Source organism: Gavialis gangeticus, unplaced genomic scaffold (genome assembly GCF_001723915.1).
Source record: "Gavialis gangeticus isolate Ggan-Ray unplaced genomic scaffold, GavGan_comp1, whole genome shotgun sequence".
Classification (NCBI taxonomy): Eukaryota; Metazoa; Chordata; order Crocodylia; family Gavialidae; genus Gavialis; species Gavialis gangeticus.
The window spans coordinates 28,210,930-28,214,049 of record NW_017729000.1 but is presented as its reverse complement, the minus strand read 5'-3'; the positions used below and the strand labels follow the sequence as shown (position 1 = coordinate 28,214,049).

General features: G+C 40.7%; 1 protein-coding gene across 2 annotated transcripts in view; it reads right to left on the bottom strand.

Annotated features, from left to right (window-relative positions):
* Positions 1-3,120, bottom strand: part of GABRG2 (gamma-aminobutyric acid type A receptor gamma2 subunit) — a 177,810-nt gene that overhangs the window by 88,936 nt on the left and 85,754 nt on the right. For both annotated transcript variants that reach the window (XM_019506492.1, XM_019506493.1), the window contains exon 4: positions 1,900-2,120. In XM_019506492.1, coding sequence (XP_019362037.1) covers positions 1,900-2,120 — 221 coding nt within the window. The remainder of the gene's footprint in view (positions 1-1,899; positions 2,121-3,120) is intronic.

Here is a 3,120-nt window from a genome sequence, read left to right as displayed (position 1 = left end):
CAGGCCAGCCCTGGGTTGGCCCCAGTAGCCTTACTTGAGGTCCTGGGGGACTCCTGGGGCTGCAGCAGTGGCAAGTCCGCCACATAGAGCCTGGCCAGCAGCAACAGTATGGCTTCAGGTGGCCTAGCTCTGCTTTTGAGTGGCATATGCTGCCTGTGTATGAACTGCTCTGCTTTTTTCCCCTCACAGGTTTTGTTGATCCTTGGATATGGAGGGGTCAAAAAAAAATGGAAACACAATATGCAGGGGTCAAAAAAAAAAAACATGGGAAAAAAATGCAGAGCAGTGTATACACAAGCAGTGCTCCTTTGCAGTGTGGAAAACATCTAAATGTGTGATATGTGGCACTGCAGACATGTTTGCAGTGCGACATGCTGCACAGCCCTGCTTGTCTGGATGCGGCCTACTAATATTACTCCTATATAATAGAAGGTAAAAGCCCCATTACTGAAAAAGAGAGTCAGGAAGCAACCAACTGACTCCAGAGCCCTGGAGAATCTGTTAGGAATAGAGAGGCCTTTAAGAAAAATGGCTGCTTGCCCCCGGTGTGGAAAACACGATCAGGGCTGTGATTGATGGGCCTGATGGGGACGTAGTGGGTCAAGTGACCCAGGAGGTAATGGCTACAGGCTTCATAATTATAGCACCACTGTGGAAGCTCTGACCTGACATGGCAAAGGAACTCCAGGCCACAGGGGGCTGGATGAAGCTCAGTAACACCAGGCATTGAAGTGAAGTTATTTTTGTTAAGTGTTTATTCATTATCATCTTGGTATGAGGCAGCCCTGATACATTTAAGCCCTGAGGGGTCAAGTGTTTTGTTGAGTGTCTCTCTCCAAATTTATACCTAGTGATATGTGTGAGGCATGGGCATGGTTATAAGAGAGGACAGAGGCCACAATTCCAGCCCTGAAGGCAATTAGGGCAATGGAGCCGGAGCCATGAAGACAGAGAAATTGTGGGCTGTGCAGTAGGTACAGAGGCAGAGGCAGAGACAAGCCTCTAAATAAAGCTGGCAAAGATGAGCCTAAGGAGGAGCAGGGTAGGAAGCTTGAGCTCCCTGGTCTCTGAAGGCCACCTCCCTACTTTACTTCAACATCAAAGTGTGGCAGGTAAGACATCAGGATGAGACCCTGAGAGCAGGGCAGCCACAAGGGTTCAATACAGCCTTTGGTGCCTGTCCTCTAACATAGCACAACTGACTACATGTTAAAATCCAGTCATTAAAGAGAGAAACTGAGTGGCTTGAAGACAAAGGTAGTAAAGCTCAGACTGCAAAAATAGTGTAGGTTGAGGTATAATGTCCAATTTAACATTTCAAAAGTAGATCAGGATCTGATTTATCAGACTAACTTTGATTTGCAGTAGATTTTTATGGTAATCATTGTTTTATCACATCTTGAAATGTAATGCATAATGAAGGTAAGATAACTGCATAATAAAAGTCTTTTTGTAAGTCAGATAGTTCTTCAAACATCTTGAACATTTTCTTATCTGAGGTTTCAGATCTGTTCATTAGAATTATGATGGGTGTATTCGCTTTCAATATGTAGATTTTCAGTAGACAATGAAAAAGCATCTTATAAAACCACAATTTGTAGCTTGAAATGGTCCTCAGATCTAAAAGAATTTGATTAAGTAGAATAATTTTAGAATCTTTACATTTTTAAATGGTAAACTCTACTAAACAGAGTCTTTTTATCTTTGTTTGTATAGTGCCCAACAACAATGGAGCTCTTTTTCTATTTAGTACCTTTTATGCTACTATATGCCTTAAGTTTTGTTTCTGTCTCAGAAATTATTTTAAATCAGTTTGGAAGCATTTCCTATTTATGCTACTCTTGCATAAACACAGTTTTCTTTACTTAAGGAATCGAATTTAAAGTCAAATTTGAATACCTTAGTGTGTATAGAACCCTGCCATCGTTCCAGATCCTGAGCATCCTATTGGGAGTTGTTATCCAATGAGCATCAGCCTTCTTGGAGTTTCGGAAAAACGTATCTGGTATCCATATCTTTCCCACCATGTTGCTATTCAGCCGAAGCACTTTTATAGTACTGTTGAATTTCAGACGTCTGTCATACCAGGTTTGGGCAAAAAATATATCGATTGTATACTCCTGTTGTATCAACCGGAAATATTGATGAAACATTGTCAGACGTAGCATTCCACAGATCATATCAGAGCTTCACTTGAAAAAAACTTTTCCTAAATTTGCTCCAAGCACTTTTTCAGATAAAACTAAGAAGACCTGACATGAGTACTAATAAAACAATGGATGTGATCAATTTGTGGATTGATTCTTTTTTTTCCCTCATTAGTAATGCACTTCAAATTGACCCAAATCAGAATTGAATTGAAGACTTTATCTTTTTAAAGTCATGGTGCTTAACCTCATACCAAATAAATCTCAGTTGGGAGGCAGTGGGGAGGCAGAGAAGTGATGTTTGATCAGTCTGGGGAACAGCTGATCCCAGTGCCCTCACAGAAGTAGGCAAGCAGTTCTGTAGTCTCCTCTTCCTGCCCTTCCCTGCACCCATGTTCTTTATGAAGATCATACCTTGGCAATGGGCATGAGTGTTCTTCTTGTCTGCTTGCTGAATACAACAGGGCATACAGCTGCTTCTATCCCACACTGCCTAGACTGTAATGGACTTATAATTTAAGCTATATTCTCCAGATACTTTAAGATTTTCTCTGGTATTGGGAAAGAAATCTCCTTTCAGGGAAATATTAATAAGATAGAAGGTAGGTTCATCAGATCACAAAAAAGTAGGGTTGGAAGGTTTCCTACAAGGTCCAGCCCCCTGCTCAAGTCATCATCACCCCTGATTAAACCATTTAAGTAAGGTTGTTTGCCTTCCTTGAAACATCCTGGGAATCATCCCTAAATATTGGTTATTTGACTTGAAATGATTTAAATGGATCCAGGTAAATTTCTAATAATTTAGACAGACAGTCAATCCAGGTTTCCCAAATTGCAAGTGGATGACATTTAAGCTTTCCAAATTCATCTCTGTGTCTGAGTTTCATTGTCCTGTGGAACCTGGTCATTCTTTATATACATGTAGTATAGTTTCATAGTAAAATAAGACTGGAAAGGACATCACAAAGACATC